General features: G+C 40.7%; 1 protein-coding gene across 1 annotated transcript in view; it reads right to left on the bottom strand.

The window, feature by feature from the left end:
* The window catches only part of LOC132383355 (grainyhead-like protein 3 homolog), a 57,052-nt gene that overhangs the window by 23,356 nt on the left and 13,452 nt on the right, over positions 1 to 20,244 (bottom strand). The window contains exons 6-8 of the mRNA XM_059954248.1: positions 19,512 to 19,623; positions 18,831 to 18,925; positions 2,918 to 3,076 (exon numbers count right to left, since the gene is read on the bottom strand). Coding sequence (XP_059810231.1) covers positions 2,918 to 3,076; positions 18,831 to 18,925; positions 19,512 to 19,623 — 366 coding nt within the window. The remainder of the gene's footprint in view (positions 1 to 2,917; positions 3,077 to 18,830; positions 18,926 to 19,511; positions 19,624 to 20,244) is intronic.

Raw genomic sequence — 20,244 nt, 5'->3', positions numbered from 1 at the left:
ATTAATTCCAGCTTGGTTTTTAAAAGAGATCCTATCTCTTTTCCTTTCCTATCATTATTCAAAATGAACAAACAAAACTCAGCTCACACCAGAGATCTTAATAAATACTCAAGGTTTCTCTTACACTAATTATTCAAACAGTGGAAATTTTCTACAGTAAATGTGGTCAACCACTGGTATTTTCCTCCCAGGGTTGTAAAATACTACAAGCTTTTAATTGAAATGAATTTGCAATTGAGTCAGCATAATACCCTGGTTGAACACGGACCGATGCTCAGGTCAAGTGAACTGTCTGCATGTTAACCTAATCAGACATTTTTATGTTTTGTTTTGTCCAGGTGTTGTCAATAGCTGCAGACAATGTTTATGTTGAGCACCTCCACACATTCCGTCAGAAGTGGCTCTTCCTGGTGACCAAACCTTTTGAATCCGAATTCTATTCCCACTCTGACACGTCGGTCCAAGGCCTCCTCTTGTGCCAAGATGAGACCACGTTCAGAGTGGAGAAGCAACTCCTTATATTCCATCTGGGTAGTCTCCAACCTAATGCCATAAATATCAGCTTCTCCTTCCAGAAAACAAATTCCCCACCTGCCTTCCTCTATTCCCCCTCTCAGAAATTTTACCTCTTCTCGTTTGCCTATTACTTCCCCCAGATCCCCTCCACCTTCCCTTTTTCCTATGGTCCACTCTCCTCTCCTATTGAGTTCCTTCTTCTCCAGCCCTTGACCTTTTTCACCCACCTGACTTCCCCTAGCCTCCTTCCCTTCCCCCACCTTTTCATTCCGGCATCCTGCCCCTTCCTTCTTAATCCTGAAGAAGGGTCTCAGCCTGGAACATCAGCTGTCAACTCATTTCCATAGATGCTTTCCAACCTGCGGAGTGCCTCCAACATTTGTTGTGTATTGCTTTGGCTTTCCAGCAGCTGCAAACTGTCTTGTGTTTATGACCTATAGTTAATTTGGGAATATTTTCACGTTAAACAAAGGTTAGCTTTTTTTAAAAATCATTGGCTGTAATTGTTTCATGTGTGTCCAATCCATCCTAATATTCACTTTTATCAGCTTCGTTAAAGCCAACCGTCAAGATTACTGTTGTGAAGAAGCCACACTCAGGTTGGAGGAACAACACCTTATATTCCACCTGGGTAGCCTCCAACCTGATGGCATGAACATCTATTTCTTCAGCTTCCGGTAATGACTCTCCTTCGCCAATCCCCATCCCCTTTTTCCTCTCTCACCTTATCTCCTTGCCCTCCCATTGCCTCCCTCTGTTGCTCCTACCCCCTTTTCTTTCTTCCATGGCCTTCTGTTCTCTCCTATCAGACTCCGCTTCTCCAGCCCTATATCTCTTTCACCAATCAACCTCCCAGCTCTTTACTTCATCCCTCCCCCTCCCAATTTCGCCTATCACCTTGTGTTTTTCTCTCCCCTCCCCCACATTTTAAATCTACTCCTCATCGTTTTTTATCCAGTCTTGCCGAAGGGTCTCGGCCCAAAATGTCAACTGTATATTCTTCTATAGATGCTACCTGGCCTGCTGAGTTCCTCCGGCGTATTTTGTGTGTGTTGCTTGTGTTTCCAGCATCTGCACAGTTTCCCTTGTTTGTGTCAAGATTAGAATATGAGAAAATCTGCAGATGCCAAATTGCCACTCCCTGGGCATCAATTGCCTATGGTTAATATCCATTGGGAATAGATATATTTCAAGCTCTTATAAATCAAATGCTTCACATTTATAAATTGTCTACAGGGTTATCTTCTCTGCATGACCTGAAAGGCTCAGTAGCTGGAAATTTACTTTGAATACTAAACGGAAGTCCATGCTATAATTTTGGACTTGCCCACAGATAAATCAAACAGAAATGGAGAGACACCTGCATATTCTATTCCACCATTTTCTCCTGAACATTTTTATCACTTCTGATGCATTAAAAAGTCTCAAAGGATTGACACAATCCAATTACTCAACTGTAAATACTCAAGTCAGGGTGCATTCCACAATTGCATTCATCCAAGCTGCTCAGGAAACAATTCTGGAAATTTTGGCATTTTAATTGTGCAACACCTATCCTATCGCTAAGACTGTTTTCACTGTAGGCACGTTATTTGCACTTATTTCTGGTGCCTCATTTCAACAATGAAAAAATGTTATCTATGGCATCAATAAGGGCTTTAAAAAGGGGAGGGCAAGGTGGGAGATCTCGTGTTCTCCCAATATACTAATGAGACACATACCCATCATTAAACATTTGGTTTTTTTTTGTTTTGGAAATAAGCCCCTTACACATAATCTGTAGAATATAAATTCTAAGTAGAATTAAACAGAACTAAGTAGAACTAAACAGATAGTTCGTCAAAAATTTGGAAATTAGTTGACCAGTTCCTATGCTCAAAAATATTTAACCAACTTTTAATCAAGTGAGGTCTTGATGCTTCTTGGTCAAATCTAGTGATGAAGAAATCTGTCGGATGGCTTGGGCTGTTTGCTCAGGGAACAAACTCACAGAATCCATAGTATCACTGTCACACAGTGTCTGCAGTACATTGTAAGCTGCTCCGTTTCACTAAAAAAAAATCTGATCCAATTTTAAAAGAATGTGAACTTGAACCTCAGATGTGATAAAGACGACATTTCACTGTGTCAATGTGTCATTTCCATTTTCTGCATGATCCTTAGAAATCCAATTCTGTGATAATCAAAGCTCTGTGCACACTTGTGGGTTTTGGTTCAGTGGGAGTGAGACCAAACAATTACTGTATATCAGTTTATTCTGATTTTACTTTGTGAGATCATTTACCCACTAAGTTTCTGTACTTTGATTTATATTTTAAAAATATACGTATTCAATAGTCAATAATCTCCAGGTATCAAAAACGGCTGATTTTAAGACATGAGAATGCAGTTGAAACTCTACCTTGTCCACAAATATCTTAATCTGGCAGATGGCCCGGTGAATAGGCTTGTCCGATTTGCTTTCATAGTCATATGTGTCTATCTGGAGATTCAAGGGTAGACCTTTGACTCCCTTCTGTGTGGAGAAGTCTGTACTCAGGCAGTTAATTCCAATGTGAACCTAATGGAAAGAAAACAAAATTAAATCTCTGCGCTGTCTGATCCTACATTCCAAATTGAATGCGACAACAAGCTGTTAAAGAACCAAGAGTCAGAATATTCCCAGGGCCCAGCTAGCGCAAACAAAGTTTTGTACTTGATAAGAGAAAATCCTTCTTATAATAGATCCTTTTCTCTCAGTGTTCGAGTATGGAGGGTATTGTTTGCTGGTTGCTGATGCTTTGAATAGAAACGACACACCAATCAACAACATTATAATTTCATGAGCAGACCTGTGCTGATTTTAGCTTTCTTGATGTGCTTTATATTTTCTGGGGCCCATCATTTTAATTGCTTTAAATTTCTTATCACCATCCACAGCTAATGGTGCAAATCGTTGTGTTGCAAGAATAGAGAAACGTAATAGCTTATTCCTTAGTCAAGCACAATGGAAACTATTCCAAGCCTTGTGTGCCTCATCTATAGAGACAGATAGCGATATGGTGGGATCTGTAGCACAAGTTCAATTGCTGTATGAACTCAAAGGGCCAGGCTGCATCTGCAGCAGCAAAAAGGATATTTCAGTCAAGATCCAGAACCAAGACTGGTGGGGAGAGGGATTGGAGGAGTGGAAAGGTGGGCATTATGAAGGAGTGTAGGGGAGGGGTGAGACAGAAGAGGGTAATTGATGGACCCAGGTGAGGAGAGGAGTTATGAACAGAAGAAACCCACTGGGGGGAAACGGTAAACCGTGGGAGACAGAATCTGGGTGGATGGTAGGAGTGGGAAAGGGACACAGGCTAATCTGACGTTTAAAATATAAGGTTCATTATAAATATGATTTAAATTGGGGACCGCTTCACCAGGTACCTCCGCTCCGTCCGCCGAAAGCGGAACATCCCTGTGGCCAAACATTTTAATTCCTATTCCCATTCCTGTTCTGTCATGCTGGGCCATGGCCACCTTTTGTGGCAAGAAGTGTGGAGAAGCAAAACATTTTCTGTATGGGTAGCCTCCAACCTAATGGCAGTAGAGAAAAAAAATTCTTTCCCTCCCCTCTTTTCTATTCCCCACTTGTGCCTCATTCTTCTTCTCACCTGCCTATTACCTCCCCCTGGGTCCCCTCCTCCTTCCCTTTCTCCAATGATCCACTCTCCTCTCCTATCAGATTCCTTCCTCTCCTACCCTTTATCTTTCCTAATGACCTAGCTTCACTTATCACCTTCCAGCTATCCTCCTTCCTCTTCCCCCACCTTTAACTTTAGCATCTTCCCCTTCCTTTCCAGTCCTGAAGAAGGGTCTTGGCCAGAAAAGTTGACTGTTTATTCATTTCCATAGATGCTACCTGACCTGCTGAGTTCCTCCAACATCTTGTGTGAGTTGTTTTCATGTTCAATGTTTGGGTCATATTTTTATGTCTTGCATTCTGTGCTGCCACAGAACAACAAATTTCATGATGATACTAGTAAACGGTTCTGAATTCTGAATTGCTCAAGTGACTTTCTGCTTTTCCGGTTTGTATTTAACCTCACCGAGGCAGTGGAGGAAGCTGAGACAGACCAGATCAGTGTGGGTATGGGAAGGAGGACTGAAATGGCCCAAGAGAGAGTGTTGGAGACCAGTCATATTGAGATATAATGTGGAATAAGCCCTTCACCCTTCAAGCCATGCCGTCCAGTAAACCCCAATTTAACCCCTGCCTAATCTCGGGGCAATTTACAATGACCAATTAACCTACCAACTAATACGTCTTTGGATTGTGGGAGGAAACTGGAGCACCTGGAGGAAACCCAAGCCGTCACAGGGAGAACATACAAATTCCTTACAAGCAGTGGTGGGAATTGAATGCCGGGTTGCATGCAACGACAAAGCCATGTGCTAACCACTACACTGATGTGCTATCTCAATAAGATAATTCTGAGCTCTCTGGATAGTGAACTTGGCCAGCAATTTGCACCATCGCAACTGAGTCACAGGAAAATGAACAAAAAACAGGTTTTTAATATTCACTTTTATTACCTAATAATAGAAAATATTACAATACCAAATTCTGATATTGCTGAATAGTCTCAATGTAAATCAGTCCTCATTAAGGAATTGTTAATGCTTTAAATTTCTGTAAATTGAATCAAATAAAAGAAAATAACAGAAATACCTTTCGGGATGAAATTCCTGCCCTGTAGCACAAATCTGATTAACATTTGGCTCCTTTTCAGGGTCCCAGAAGAAGACATTATGATACTGGTGTACAAATGCAAGCTAATCATTTGATAGATCACAAACTATCATGTCAATCCTACACTGCAAATATGAAAATTGTTTTTTTTCCACACAAATAAAGAAAGCCAAATAGAATATTTAGTTCCAAGCTTAATCCCGTTCCAGTGATGTGATCTTGTTGGATTTTTTTTCTTTGCCTTTCTCAGGTTCCCTTCAACTTGGGACAGCTGCACAATGATTACAATCAGACCCTGAAGGAGTTTCGTTTCAAGTACATCTATAGGCTGTGCTGTCAGAAGAGTTTTGAATCATCTGTCACAGCTGGATTTTTTTTTCTAATTTATTTCCTTGTTCTGTTTGACAACGATGGATATAAATATATCATGTGCACTGAAGGTTGCCTGCATGGCAGGAAGAAATCTTAGTATTGCCAAGAAGATATTGAGGATGTAATTCCAGATTGCTAACTCCAGAAAGAACAAGGGTGTCAGAGAGAGGATAAAATACAGTGGACTTGTCATGCTAATGAGGCCATCAGTGACTAGTGGGCACTGCAGAGGTCTGGGCACAATTTAAGTTTTGCTGAAGATTTAATAAATTAATCTTTAAAATAAACCAAACACATAGATGCACACTCACAAAAATGGGGCTTTGCACATAAAAATAAAAAAGCTGAAAAAGACTAATACTGGGGGAGAAATCAATCTATGGGTGCAAATGCTAAGTGCGTGGGAGCGTCACTCACTGATTGTATTCACCTTCCTCAGACTTGGTTCCAATGAAGTCAATTGAATCGACTCCATACTATTCTTATAAGACTTTATTAGGGTAATTTGCTCATTTTCAAAAATTAATTCCTTGACTGTAATTAACTTGAATAAAGTTTGTAATTTCATGCATCACAGCCTTTAAGGAGAAAGGTTTATAATGTTCAGGTACCTTTTCAAGGTGTACAATATAAGAAAAAACCCTTCTGGAATGTTAAATACCTCAAGTGTTTTTAATGGGATGATGTCTGATCCCCGCCTCTTAAAATAACATTCAAATAACTCTCTAGCAGTGTTTATGTTACACATATTTGGTATGTGTTGAATTTTAAAGCAGTATTGGAACATACTTTGCAAACCTTTCTGCACAGGTTATGGAGAAACCACATGAACAATGGACTAATTAAAGCAATAGATTTAGATCACTGATTAAATAAAAGCATGTTCACTTAGTAATCTGACAATGCCATGGAACTCACCAGTATGACTGTCTGTGGTTTGAAAATAACCAGAATCTGAAGCAATACATTTTTTCATTATTTATTCATTGATTTTTGCACCTTTCCATGCCTTGTGGCACATCGGGTGGCAACCTTGCCACTTCATCAGTGCTTTTGTCTGTTTCTCTGTCTGAGTTGCTAGCTTGATGCTCAACCCAGCAGGGATCAGAAGTGTACAATGAGCCAGCCAGATTCAAACCCGGGACCACTCGTCTTGAAGTCCGGTGCAAATGCCTGGCTGGCAAACCGTGAAATATAGGAGCGGAATTAGGCCATTCAGACCATTGAGTTTACTCCGTGGCTGATCCATTTCCCTCTCAATGCCATTCCCCTTTCATGCCATGGTTTATCAAGAATTTATCACCCTCTGCCTTAAATACACCCAATGACTAGACCCCACAGTCACCTGTGACAATGAGTTCCACAGATTCACCACCCTCTGGCTAACAAAATTCATCCTCGTCTCCATTCAAAATGGATGGCCATTTATTCTGAGGTTGTGCTCTCTTATTCTAGACTCCCCCACACAAGAAGTATCTTCTCCACATCTACTCTCTCTAGGCCTTTCAACTTTCGATAGGTTTCAATGAGATACCCCACATTCTTCTAACTTCCATTAAGTAAAGGCCCAGAGTCATCAACCGCTCCACATATGATAAGCTTCTCATCCTGGAATCGTTCTCATATATTGCCTCTAAACCCTCTTCAAGGTGAGCACATTTTTCTAAGAGGCCCAGAACTGCTCACAATACTCCAAGTGAGGCTTCACCAATGCCTCAATATTACATCCTTGCTCTTGTACTCTAGTTCTCTTGAAATGAATGCTAACACTGCATTTGCCTTTCTCACCAGTAACTCTACCTGCAAGTCAACCTTTAGGTACCCCTGCACGAGGACTCTCAAGTCCCTTCACCCCTCAGATTTCTGAATTTTTTCCCTGTTTAGAAAATAGTCTTCACTTCTATTCCTTCTCTTAAAGTGCATGACCATACACTGTATTCCATCTGCCACCCCTTTGCCCATTTTTCTCCTCTGTCCAAGTCCTTCTGCAGCCTCCCTGCTTTCTCAACACCACCTGCCCCACCACCTAGCTTCATATCGTCCCCAAGTCTAGCTACAAGCATCAATTCCACCATCAAAATAATTGAAATACAACTTGAAAAGAAGCAGTCCCAGTACAGATCCCTGTGGAACATCATTAGTTACCAGCTGCCAATCAGAAAAGGCCCCCTTTATTCTTACTCTTTGCCTCCTGTCAATGCTCTATCTATGCTAGTATCTTTCCTGTAATACCATGGGCCCTTAAGTTACCAAGCAGCCTCAAGTGTACCTCTTAGTCAAAGGCCATCTGAAAATCCAAGTACACAACGTCCACTGATTCTCTAATCTGCTTGTTTTTCTTTGATTTATTAATATTAGGGTAGCATTCCTTTTCTCCCCAAAGGCCACTTCAACTTATTTTTTCAGCTCAATTTATTTACACTTTAATCTTCCATGCTCAGGCACATTCAGAGCTAGTCCTTACAAGAGTCACTCATGATCTAACTTTAAACAGGTGTTTAAGTAACAGCAGCAACTGTAAATAAAATGATATGAAACTGGCAGGAAACTAACACAAAAGTCACCAGATCAATAGCACACTGTTGAAGAATGAAGCCATTCAACATATTATATCCATAGCAACCATCGGAAAGCATTATTCAAATTGGCCCACACCTCTTCTCCCTGCATAAAACTCTACTTTTGAATGTTAGTTTTGAACTCCCTATTGGTTGCTCTGAAATGATATTAACTCACGTTACAGACAAATCAGTAACTTTCCTCTAAGACTGAGGGCTCCCATCCTGGGGTGCTGACGCACCATCAATAACTCTCTCTGAGACGTAAAGGCGAGATATCGGCTTTTATTGACTGGAAGAAGGAACAAGCAGTGGTTGACCACCATACTACATCCTGGAGACTGAGAGGCCGGGCTCAGGCCTCAATCTCCTTTATACCGGGGTCTGTGGGAGGAGCCACAGGAGCATTCAGCAGGGGGCGTGTCCAGACAGGTATATGTAGTTCACCACAGATGCGAAGACCCCTTGGTTAATGGTAGGTGTCCATGACATTAAAAAGTTTGGGAACCCTTGCTCTGGAGCATCTACTCAAGCAAGTCATGCTCCAGAATTTTTTCATGAATTCATTAAGTATGCAGATACAACTAATATGCATGGAACCTTCGCCAGGCTTGTGATAATCAGTGTACCACCTAATTCTAATAAATAGTCACAGTGCTAGAGACTTGTAATTGCCTACCATGAAGCTTCCACCAGTACATGTGATGTGCTGTGTCATGTGATGTAATGTGCTGTGTCATGTGATGTAATGTGCTGTGTCATGTGATGTAATGTGCTGTGTCATGTGATGTAATGAGCTGAGGTTACTAACCTCAGCTGTTCGAGTACATAGAAACAGAAAACCTACAGCACAATACAGCCCCTTCAGTCCACAATGCCGTGCCGAACACGTATTTCCTTTCGAAATTACCTAGGGTTACCCATAGCCCTCTATTTGACAACACTGCCATTTTGTTTGTCATGTCCACAAAAAACAGGCCTAATCACACTTCTCAACTGGCAGTGAAGTGACGCGTATCATTATCAATGGTGATAACAAGTAATTCTTAATCAACAGTGACCTGTTCACAGTTTCTCCATTTTGGACCAAATCATGGGCACTAGCCTCCATAGTATCTAATACATCTTCAAGGAGTGGTGCCTTAGAAAGCTGGTGACCATCATCAGCCCAGGCAATCTGTTCATATTCTATACCTTCACAGTATGGTCTGGGTCAGTTTTGACCCAGCCAAGAATCCCCTCATAACAAGTGTTCATACCAAATTTTAAGCCACAGAACCATAGCCTCAATGTACATTAATCCTTAACTAATGTTTCGGAGATCTAAAATCCATTTCAATAGATACGGGTCAAATTTGACCCAGAACAGCCTTAATGTACAAAAATTTGTAGCACCTATACAAAAGTATAAATTTTTAAAATAATTTCACTTTTGCGCATTTTGGGTTACTTTAGGAAAAGTCATCAAATCTCGGCTAAAAAATGGCACTTAGGGTGTTTTTTACTGCTGTCAAATGTCAAAACAAGTCAAATTTGACTTGAACAGTATGTAAGGGTTAAGGACCCCAGCACCCAGGGCAAGCCCTTTTTTCATTGTTACCATCAAGAAGTGGGTACGGAAGCCTAAAGGCACACATTCAGTAATTCAGGAACAGCTTCTTCCCCTCTGCCATCGGATTTCTGAAAGGACATTGAACCCATGAACACACACACACAAACACACACACACATGATATATATATATATATTTAAGTAGATTTTATATATATACACACACACACACACACACAGTATACTTACTGTAATTCACCATTTTTTTTCTATTATCATGTATTATACTGCTGCCGCAAAGTTAAAAAATTTCACTACATATGCTGGTGATATTAAACCTGATTCTGATGGCTCCAAACCTCATCACTGAGTTGACAAAGAGTTGACTTTCAGAGGGGAAGTGAGCTTGACATCAAGGAATACATGAAGTCAGTATGCAACAAGGATTACAAACACAAACTCCAATGGTTGGAGTCGCATTTTGCACTAAGGAGGATTTTGTAGATCAAAGGAAATCTACTTCGCTACCCAAATTGCACAAGACCCAACCATCTTCAATTGCTTCATTGGTGACCTTCCAAGTTGCTGTTGCTCCTCCAACCTGAGAGGCCATGGAAAGTTGTGTTTGAATGGGAATGGGAGGTCGAAATGAAGTGGGTAGCCGCTGGGACTTCTGTGGTGAACAGAGTGAAAGTCCAATTGGTGTCGGGTCTCACCAATATAGAGGACATTCCACTGGGATCGCTGGATACAGGAGATGACCCTGACTGTCTCACTTGTTCCTGCAGACCTTAGTAAGATTAGCCCATTTCTAATTGTTATTCAGAGTATATATTATATAGGTTTGGCGAGGCACTGATTTTTACAGTCCTCTTTCTGAATGACCACCACCACCACAAAATTAACATCGGACAAGTGTGCATACATTCCTGTCTGTGAATTCTTCTAACCTCTCCATAACAAGCCATCCCACAGCTTCCCACAATGGTTATAATTGAATAGTTTTGCTTTAAGATCACTCGCCATTAAGACAAACAGCACAAATTCGTACATTGTTAACATGAGTGACCAACATGAAAATATGCAAATGATTATAAATCATTCAACTTTCATACACCAAGTTTTGCATAATGCATACTGATGACTCTCTTTAGTGCAGGCTTTCGGGCAGAGATGAATTTCGAGGCCACCACATCGAGAGTGACTTTGGGTGGCCTGTTACTGTGACTTGAGTATTGCTGAGTGGCTGTCAGTAGGTCAGCCCAATCCTGTCTGAAATGTAACCACAAATAGTTTGTCCTTGTAAACCCCCAATGTAAAACACTATTGTTTTAATATTAGTGAGCTGTCTTTGTTTGCCTTAAATCCAGTTTATCACCTCTAATTATTATTCTGAAACTATCACTTCCCCTCATGAGGAAATTAACTTTTATTAGTTGTATTCCTTTTGGTCACATTTTGGTGATTATGACCGAGGCATGCAAATTCCCGTCTCCTGGAGTCCCATGTGAGAATAAGTCACAGGTTACCACCTCCACATTTGAACAAGAAAATAGGTGTGGCCCTCAGCACTTGCCTCCAAAGAAAATATTACTGTGGTTACAAACATGAGTTTAAGACTGCTTCGTATTCAAAGCAGGCAAGGCAACTGTTGCAAATGGACAAACTTGTTGGGAAGAAGGAATGTGCCACAAACTATTATTGCTCTTGGCTTAATCTTCAATTTTATAACTCAGCAAAATAATCTATTGCATCTGTCAACTAAATAATGGCACTGGCTGATCATGCGAACAATTGTTGGTTCTTTTAACCCTGGGCCAGACATGGGGTTCCTGGCTTTTCCAGTCTGAATTATCGCACTTAAGCCATTTTTTTTTAATGATGTTGTGTTAGGCATAGAAGGAAAATCAACTCTCAGTGCAATCTGGCAATGAAGAGTTCTCCTGGAGACCCGGAGGAGAGGTCAGTTACTAGACAGAATTTCTCCCATTGCCAAAATGGAATTCAAAGTGACACTTCTGGATACTAACTCATTAAGCTAACTAATAACTGTGTATGGAATTATTTTTCGCTTAGAACAGGAGTTCCCAAACTGAGATCCACAGACCCTTTGCATAATAGTATTGATCTATGGCCTAAAAAATGGGTTGGAAACCCCTGCCCTAGAATAAGGTTCTAACTTAATGAAGATACAATAGAAGGCTACCTCCAAGAGACATGCTAAAATCAACAGGTTATAGATTGAGTTAAATATCGCCAGATGTATTGGATTAGTAAATTCCATAAATATTGCCTTTCACAGCCATGATAGAAAGGCGCAGATTAATTCAGGAGATAAAATTGAAGTATTTTTGCACATAAGTGACTAGAAGTGGGAGTTCTTACACAACCTCTTCCCAGGGTACCACACTCAAGATGCCAGTGCCCAGTCAGGAATGGTTTAGTACAGGAGAGGTACTCGGACTCTACTTGCACTCTTGCATGGTGCCAGAGGTGAGAGGTTCACGAACAGGGACACTGCTCCTTCACTGCACTCTGATGTCTCTTCTCCTGGATAATGTAAATATGGCCCACTCAAAACACGTGTGTAAGACTGGAAATCTACAAAAACAGGTTGCCTTCTGCCTTCGTTGTAGCATTAACCTAGATACGGCTGTAAGAGCTCTTCTCAGTCCCATGATATTGCTCCTGCAGTTTCCCAGGAGAGAGTTCTTGCTCAACCTTTATCAGCCGATTTATTTTTCCAAGATCTTCTCACCATGTGTGCAAAATTGTGTCAATTTGCAACTCTTCACATTTAGCGGGGTTTTGGCAACATCCTGTTGGACTGGGCTGAAAATTGTTAACTTTCTTCCAGTTTAACTTTTTTACAGTATGCTTCTTTGTATTTTTATATAATCATCTATATACAGCCCTGTGCAAAAGTCTTAGGCACCCTAGATTATTTATATGGTTTCAGATGTTATGGCCTCCACAGAGCCCTGATCACAACATCCTCAAGGCTGTCTGAGATTACTTGGAAAGAAAGAAAAAAGCAAGACTGCCAAAGTCTGTGGCAAGTTCTCCAAGATGCTTGGAACAACCTATCAGCCAGTTTTCCTTTAGAACAGAAGCAAGGAGGAATTCTTTTAGCCAGAGAGTAGTAAATCTGTGGAATACTCTGCCACAGACTGCAGTGGAGGCCGAGTCTGTGCGTATATTTAAGGCAGAAGTTGAGCATTTCCTTATCGGCCAGGGCATCAAAGGATATGGTGAGAAGGCAAGTGTATGGGGTTGAGTGGGATCCGGGATCAAATATGACGGAATGGTGGTGCAGACTCGATGGGCTGAATGGCCTAATTCTGCCCTTATGTCTTATTGTCTTACGATTGCCTTTCAAAACTGCACAGCATTGTACTTAAGAGAATTGGTGCAGGTGTAAAAGCAAAGGGTAGTCACGCCAAATATTAATTTGATTTAGGATTTCTTTACTGTTAACTGCTCTTTATAGTAATTTTTTTGATATTCATAAACTTTTCATTTCATTATTTTTGAAAGCATCTCCACTTTACAGAAGCTTTTACATGTGCCTAAAGTTTTATGTCTCATTCTTAATTTCAGAAGAACCTTTGGATCACAAAAGCATCAGTATCCAACAATCCTTACTCTAGCTAAATAGAACAATCTTATCTTAACTGCCTTTTGAATTGGATTAGCAAGATAGCTACTGAATTGGTTAGGACACATAGGAATTAGTCATAAATTCTAACCTTACCAGCAATACACACACCCAAAGTCAGCATACACGTATCTTCATTCAATACTTCTATCGCTGTGTTAAATATTAATGAATTTATAGAGTTTTAGAAACATAGAAATATAGAAAACCTACAACGCAATACAGGCCCTTTGGCCCACAAAGTTGTGCTGAACATGTTCCTACCTTAGCAATTGCTAGGGTTACCCATAGACCTCTATTTTTCTAAGCTCCATGTACCTATCCAGAAGTCTGTTAAAAGACCTTATCGTATCCACCTCCACCACCGTTGCTGGAAGCCCATTCCATGCACTCACCACTCTCTGCGTAAAAAACTTAAACCTGATATCTCCTCTGTAGCTGCTCCCCAGCACCTTAAACTTGTATCCTCTTGTGGCAACTATTTCAGCCCTGGGAAAAAGCCTGACACGATTAATGCCTCACATCATCTTATACACCTCTATCAGGTCATCTCTCATCCTCGTCGCTCCAAGGAGAAAAGGCAGAGTTCACTCAACCTGTTCTCATAAGACATGCTCCCCAATCTAGGCAACATCCTTGTAAATCTCCTCTGTACCCTTTCTATGGCTTCCACATCCTTCCTGTATTGAGGTGACCAGAACTGAGCACAGTACTCCAAGTGGGGTCTGACCAGGGTCTTGTATAGCTGCAACATTACCTCTCGGCTTCTAAACTCAATTCCACGGTTGATGAAGGCCAATACACCATATGCCTTCTTAACCACAGAGTCAATCTGTGCAGCTGCTTTGAGTGTCCTATGGACTTGGACCCCAAGATCCCTCTGATCCTCCACACTGCTGTCTTACCATTAATACTATATTTTGCCATTATATTTGACCTACCAAAATGAACCACTTCACACTTATTTGGGTTGAACTCCATCTGCCACTTCTCAGCCCAGTTCTGCATCTATCGATGTCCCACTGTAACCTCTGACAGTCCTCCACACTATCCACAACACACCCAACCTTTGTGTCATCAGCAAACTTACTAACCCATTCCTCCACTTCCTCATCCAGGTCAATTATAAAAATCACGAAGAGTAAGGGTCCCAGAACAGATTCCTGAGGCACCCCACTGGTCACCGACCTCCATGCAGAATATGACCCGTCTACAACCACTCTTTGCCTTTTGGGGACAGGCCAGTTCTGGATCCACAAAGCAATGTCCCCTTGGATCCCATGCCTTGCATGGGGTACCTTATCAAATGCCTTGCTAAAATCCATATACACTACATCTATGGCTCTACAGTTATCTATGTATTTAGTCACATCCTCAAAAAATTCAATCAGGCATGTAAGGCAGGACCTGCCTTTGACAAAGCCATGCTAACTATTCCTAATTATATTATATCTCTCCAAATGTTCACAAGTCCTGTCTCTCAGGATCTTCTCCATCAAATTACCAACCACTGAAGTAAGACTCAGTGGTCTATAACTGCCTGGGTTATCTCTACTCCCTTTCTTGAATAATGGAACAACATCCGCAACCTTCCAGTCCACCAGAACCTCTCTCATTGCCATTGATGCAAAAATCATCGCCAGAGGCTCAGCAATCTCCTCTCTCACCTCCCACAGTAGCCTGGGGTAAGTCTCATCTGGTCCCGGTGACTTATCCAAATTGATACTTTCCAAAAGCTCCAGCACATCCTTTTTCTTAATATCTACATGCTCAAGCTTTTTAGTCCACTGCAAGTCATCACTACAATCACCAAGATCCTTTTCCATAGTGAATACTGAAGTAAAGTATTCATTAAGTACCTCTGCTATTTCCACTGGTTCCATACACACTTCCCCACAGCCACACTTGATAGTTCCTATTCTTTCATGTCTTATCCTCCTGCTCTTCACATACTTGTAGAATGCCTTGCGGTTTTCCTTAATCTTGCCCGCCAAGACCTTCTCATGGCCCCTTCTGGGTTTCCTAATTTCCTTCTTAAACTCTTTCCTGTTAGCCTTATAATCTTTTAGATCTCTAACATTACCTAGCTCTCTGAACCTTTTGTAAGCTTTCCTTTTCTTCTTGACTAGATTTACTACAGCCTTTGTACACCACGGTTCCTGTACCCTACAAAAACTTCCCTGTCTCATTGGAACATACCTATGCAGAACTCCACACAAATATTCCCTGAACATTTGCCACATTTCCTCCGTACCTTTCTCTGAGAATGTATGTTCCCAGTTTAAGCTTCCAAGTTGCTGCCTGAGAGCCTCATAATTCCCCTTACTCCAATTAAACACTTTTCTAACTTGTCTGTTCCTATCTCTCTACAATGCTATTGTAAAGGAGATAGAATTATGATCACTATCTCCAAAATGCTCTCTCACTGAGAGTTATGACACCCGACCATGTTCATTTCCCAATACTAAATCAAGTACAATCTCTCCTCTCGTAGGCTTATCTACATATTGTGTTAAGAAACCTTCCTGAACACACCTAACAAACTTCCACCCCATCTAAACCCCTTGCTCTAGGGAGATGCCAATCGATATTTGAGAACTTGAAATCTCCCACCACGACAACTCTGCTATTATTACACCCTTCCAGGATCGGTTTCCCTATCTGCTCCTCGATATCCCTGTTACTATTGGGTGGCCTTTAAAAAACACCCAGTAGAGTTATTGACTCCTTTCTTTTCCTAACCTCCACCCACAGAGATTCCATAGGCAATCCCTTCATGACGTCCACCTTTTCTGCAGCCGTGACACTATCTCTGATCTACAGTGCCATGCCCCCACCTCTTTTGCCTCCCTTCCTGTCCTTTCTAAAATATCTAAATCCCGGCTCTTGAAGTAACCATTCCTGTCCCTGAGTCATCCAAGTCTCTGTAATGGCCATCACATCATAGCTGCAAGTACTGATCCACGCTCTAAGTTCATCCACTTTATTCAAAATACTCCTTGCATTAAAATAGGCACATCTCAAACCGTCAATCTGAGCACGTCACCTGCCTATCCTCCCTCACACACTGTCTCTCCAAGCTTTCTCTATTTGTGAGCCAACCGTCTCTTCCCCAGTCTCTTCAGTTCAGTTCCCACCCCGCAGCAATTCTAGTTTAAACTCTCCCCAGTAGCCTTAGCAAACCTCCCCACCAGGATACTTGTCTCCCTGAACAGCTTCTCTTCTTAATCCATTATTTATAGTACTGTGCAAGATATGTATATATATATAGGGGGCCTAGGTCTCGACTTTTACACAGTACTGTAGTTATGGACGTCATGGAGGGATTGTCTATGGAATCTCTGTGGGTGGAGGTTAGGAACAGAAAGGGGTCCATAACTCTAATGGGTGTACTATATTTTTCAATTTGGAGTGGAGATCAAGTTAGTAAATTTGGCAGGAGCAAAGGATGTTGGGAATAAGTTGGAAGGGTTGAGGGACAGATGGCAGAGATTGAGAGCCAGGTGCAGACACACCCAACCCTGAGACTAGGCAAGGTCATTTGAATCCAAATAATTGTGTCATGAGCCCTTTGGGCCTGTGAAGTGAGCTGCAGTGCGTGGGCTCCTAGGTTTCCAGCACACCTGTATTTGTTAGTTGTTGTCTTAACTAGACTTATTAACCTCTTGTGTTTTCTGCTTAATCTTCTCAAGTTTATTTTAACTGGCATGGGTTTTCCACTACTGTGATTATTTAAAGTGGACTCCCAAATGGCACTTATCGTGGGGTCCTTGTTTTGAAAATGATTCATCTCATGGCATCGCTCAGTCCAGCCACCGATATTCTGTTTGAATTCCTAAGTATAAATTCGTGTCCCCATCTCTACATGGGAGTCTGTTGTTCCTTCACAGCTAGGTTCAGTCTTTGGCCAGTGTACACCGTTACACAATTGGTTAATTGATCATAACAGAATGTCTCCCTGTGGCTTCCCACTCCCTTCCCTTTTCCTAACCATGATTTGCCTCTCCCTGTTCCCTTCCCATTCTCAGTCTGCAATAGAGACCCATATCAGAATCAGGTTTACCACCACTCATATATGTCATGACATCTATTTGTTTTTGCAGCAGCAGTACTGTACTGTGTAATACATAAAATTACTACAGCATTGTACAGAAGTCTTAGGTGCCCTAGCTGTACATGCGTGCCTAAGACTTTTGCACAGTGCTATAGGAAAACATAAAAAGCTATATAATATCAGTATTTGGATATAAAGAAAGATACCTATATGTATTTTGTAGCCTTAGTGATGCCTTGATTCAAATTAGTTCTTGATTTTATTTTCAACTCATAATTGACAATCGTAGGCACAAGATTACTGGAAAGCAATTTGAACAAATTATTGAAGTGTCTTTTGGTACTGAGTTGATAGATTATTTTGTAAGATTTATTTTAAGAATATATTTGATTTCTGTTCATCAAAGAATTATTCAGCTTTTATATCCAAACTTCAGATGGTTTCTCTTCTGGAGTTATAACTTGAGCCAACCATGTACAGAAATTAAATGTAATTTCTTCATTAACACCTTAATACCTCTGTTAAAGGACAGGAGATGTGATTGGACATGAGATATTTGCAAGGTCAGTAAACTGTTCTCACATTTATATATCACACTGATCTGTAGACAGACTGTCAGGTATATAGAAATAAACAGATAGATTTAGATAGCAACTTAAAGAAAGATAGCAACAGCTTTCATCATTTCTGTTTACACTATTATTTTTCTACTCAATCTGTAAAATTCACTGAAGTTGAATCTGACACTTAGCTTTCCTATAATATCCCATATTATTCTATAAGACCATAAGATATAGGAGCAGAATTAGGCCATTTGGCCCATCGAGTCTGCTCCACCATTTCATCATGGCTGATCCATTTTTCCTCTCAGCCCCAGTCTCCTGCCTTCTCCCCACCCTTCATGCCCTGACCAATCAAGAATCTATCAACCTCTGCCATAAATATACATAAAGACTTGACCTCCACACCTGCCTGTGGCAAAGAAGTCCACAGATTCACCATTCTCTGGCTGAAAAAAAATCTTCATTCTAACAGGGTGCCCCTCTATTCTGAGGCTGTGTCCTCAGGTTTTAGACTCTCCCACCATAGAAAACACCCTCTCCACATCCACTCTATCAAGGCCTTTCACCATTTGATAGGTTTCAATGAGGTCACCCCTCATTCTTCTGAATTCCAGCAAATACAGCCCCAGAGCCATTAAATGATCTTCACATGACAAGCCGTTTAATCCTGGCATAATTTTCATGAACTTTCTTTGAACCCCCTCCAGTTTCAGCACGTTCTTTCAAACATAGGGGGCCCAAACGCTCACAACACTCCAAGTGAGGCCCCACCATAAAGTCTCAACATTACATCCTTACTTTTATATTCTAGTCCTCTTGAAAAGAACGCTGACTTTGCATTTACCTTTGCTTCCTTGCTGGTGTCCCAGATGAATGAGAGAGCGTTGAATGCCACTTCTTCAACACAGCTGATGGTGCTGTTGCTTTCCTTGTAATCTGCTGTTAAAGCAAATGGATCTAAATTAGCCAGAGTCTGGACAATGCAGACACCTCAGGCCACCATCATCATTCTCTTCCCAGTGCAGAAAAGACGACTCTGAACCACAGTTGAGAAGACAGAGGAGATAGCCAAGGAAAGACGGAGATGAGGAGCCTGCCTTGCTGCTCTAAACACCAGTGGCATTGTGGACAGTAATTAAGTACTATCTTGTGTCATATATGATGTTGCTGCACCAGTATAGCGATACTCAGTTCTCATGCGATACTTTCTTCAGGACTTAATACCCAATGATGTTTTTAATTTAAGAGTCTGGAAATAACTGCTTTATATTATTTTTCATGTAGTTCACTTCATCAATTGATCATTCTTGGAGTTCACATTTAATGTTGAGCATTCAATGAATATTGATAAATCTTGATATTGAATTTTATTTTCCATAATAATCAAAATTAATATAACTGAGTACCCATGCTGTCTCAGCAATAACTACAGCTTATGACACAAATACATGAAACAGAATAAAGGAAAATCAATAAAACCCCCTTTTCAAGTAAGCTCAGGTCTATATATTATTAATTTTCTAACCAAAATCAATGATTCGTTGCTTTGCAGTGTGCTGTCGGGAATGCCAGTGTTTCCAATACTTCAGTTGGTCTTCTTGGCTCTTTCCATTGTCAAATACAGCCATTACCATACTCTACACAAAGAAAAAAAAACAAATGATCAAAATATAATTGTTTTTACATAAAGTTCAAAGTAAATTTATGATCTAAGTACATATATATATCACTACATACAACTCTGGGTTATCTTGTGGGTATACTCAGCAAATCTATAGAATAGGAACTGTAACGGGATCTATGAAAGATCAACCAGAGAGCAGAAGACAACAAACTGTGCAAATACAAATATAAATAAATAGCAATAAATAACAAAAACATGAAACAAAGAGTCCTTAAAGTGAGATCATTGGTTGGGGGAACATCTCAATGGATGGGCAGGTGAGTTAGTTACCCCTTCTTTTTCAAGAGCTTGATGGTTTTGGGGTAGTAATTGTGATTTGGAGCAGAACTTTAAATTTCCAATTCCCTTCTCAGTGTTCACCTTTACAACACATCTTACTGCTTATAGACTTATTAATCTGCACTAAATTGTTTGCCTAAGTTTCATTTACAAAATTAATCTAAGCCAGGGGTTTCCAACTTGGGGTCCACATACAATGGTAGGGGTCGTTGAAATAAAAAAAGTTGGGAACCCCTGATCTAAGTTATTATTAGGGAAATATTTTCAGTAAGGGGATATTGATTTGGTCTCCTAT

This window comes from Hypanus sabinus, chromosome 30 (assembly GCF_030144855.1).
Source record: "Hypanus sabinus isolate sHypSab1 chromosome 30, sHypSab1.hap1, whole genome shotgun sequence".
NCBI classification, from domain to species: Eukaryota; Metazoa; Chordata; class Chondrichthyes; order Myliobatiformes; family Dasyatidae; genus Hypanus; species Hypanus sabinus.
Note: the sequence above shows the minus strand (reverse complement) of the source record. Positions and strands in the feature narration are given on the sequence as shown.